The 1350-nt window shown below is 37.7% G+C and overlaps 1 protein-coding gene across 1 annotated transcript; it reads left to right on the top strand.

Annotated features, from left to right (window-relative positions):
• The first annotated feature begins 460 nt into the window (after positions 1-460).
• Positions 461-1350, top strand: LOC121259015 (auxin-responsive protein SAUR50). The gene has a single exon (XM_041160484.1). The coding sequence runs from the start codon at positions 736-738 to the stop codon at positions 1051-1053; it is 318 nt and encodes a 105-aa protein (XP_041016418.1). The 5' UTR covers positions 461-735; the 3' UTR covers positions 1054-1350.

Raw genomic sequence — 1350 nt, forward strand, 5'->3', positions numbered from 1 at the left:
GACAGTGAACATGGAAAAAAATAAAGTTAATTTGGTGAAATTGCATGTCACTTCAGGGCAGAACCAGAGAACAAGTACAACTATTTTCTGGATCAGTATTTTCATTACTTTATTGACAAAAAAAAAATATCTCAGCAAAAAGATTAAAGTAACTATGTAATAAGAAAATATAGAATATATAAAAAATAAGAAAATATAAATATATACAGAAAGAGATGTGATACGTTATAAAGAGATCCAATAAAATTTAATTTATAAATTAATCTGATTTCATATGGTTTGTTAAATTTTGTTACAATTTAATATATTATATTAAGTCACACGTAATTTTAAATTTATAAAAATGAAAGGATACCTGGTACAGTAAATATAAAGTGGAAATAAAATACCCGAAAAGACGAATGTTCCATTATTACTTCAAGGCCAATTGGACGAGAGAGAGAGAGAGACCAAGCTGTCCATTGTAAGGGCAACAATGGGCAGTAAACACAGCGGGATAGGCTCCCAATGTCTTAGAGCTCACACAGACCCATAGGTCCTGTCCTGGCTCCCTCGCCCTCCACAATCCCACATGACTTTGTTTCACTCTTTCTTCCTAATCTCACCATAAATACCCCCCTCGCTTCAGCCCTTCCGCACCACCTCAACTTCTCCCACTTTTTCTCCCACCCCAAACTTTCCCTTTTTTTCTCCTCTCTCCCTCTGCTTACCCAGAAAGCTCACCACTTCCCTAAAATGGCCATCAAAAAATCAAACAAACTGCCTCAAACAGCCGTACTGAAGCAAATTCTCCGGAGGTGCTCAAGCTTAGGAAAGAAACAACAAGACTATGATGAACAAGAACTTCCTTTGGACGTCCCAAAGGGCCATTTTGTTGTATATGTTGGGGAGAACAGAAGCAGATACATTGTCCCAATCTCTTACTTGACTCACCCCGAGTTCCAAAGCCTATTGCGACAAGCCGAAGAAGAGTTTGGGTTCAACCACGAGATGGGTCTCACAATTCCTTGTGAAGAAGTTGTTTTTCGATCTCTAACATCCATGCTCAGATGAAGATTAGGCAGGCGTGCGCTTGCTTTTGTTTTTGAGAAATTGCTAGAGATGAAGCTGCTTCATTGCTTCTCCGTTCCAATTTTCTCTTCTCTTTTTATTTTTCTTGTATTTGAAGGGTTATTATTTTAGACTCTGACCCAAAAACCCACGAATATTGTTCATCTGGGTTTAGATATGTAAATTTACGAAGGTTTTAAATTTTCCTCACAGTGATGTGGAGTCGTACCAATGTACCCTGTGGGAGAACTAATATTAATTATTAAGGATATTTGGGGCTGTTAGTACCCCCTTCTCTCT

The sequence above is a fragment of the Juglans microcarpa x Juglans regia genome, chromosome 4D, assembly GCF_004785595.1.
Source record: "Juglans microcarpa x Juglans regia isolate MS1-56 chromosome 4D, Jm3101_v1.0, whole genome shotgun sequence".
NCBI classification, from domain to species: domain Eukaryota; kingdom Viridiplantae; phylum Streptophyta; class Magnoliopsida; order Fagales; family Juglandaceae; genus Juglans; species Juglans microcarpa x Juglans regia.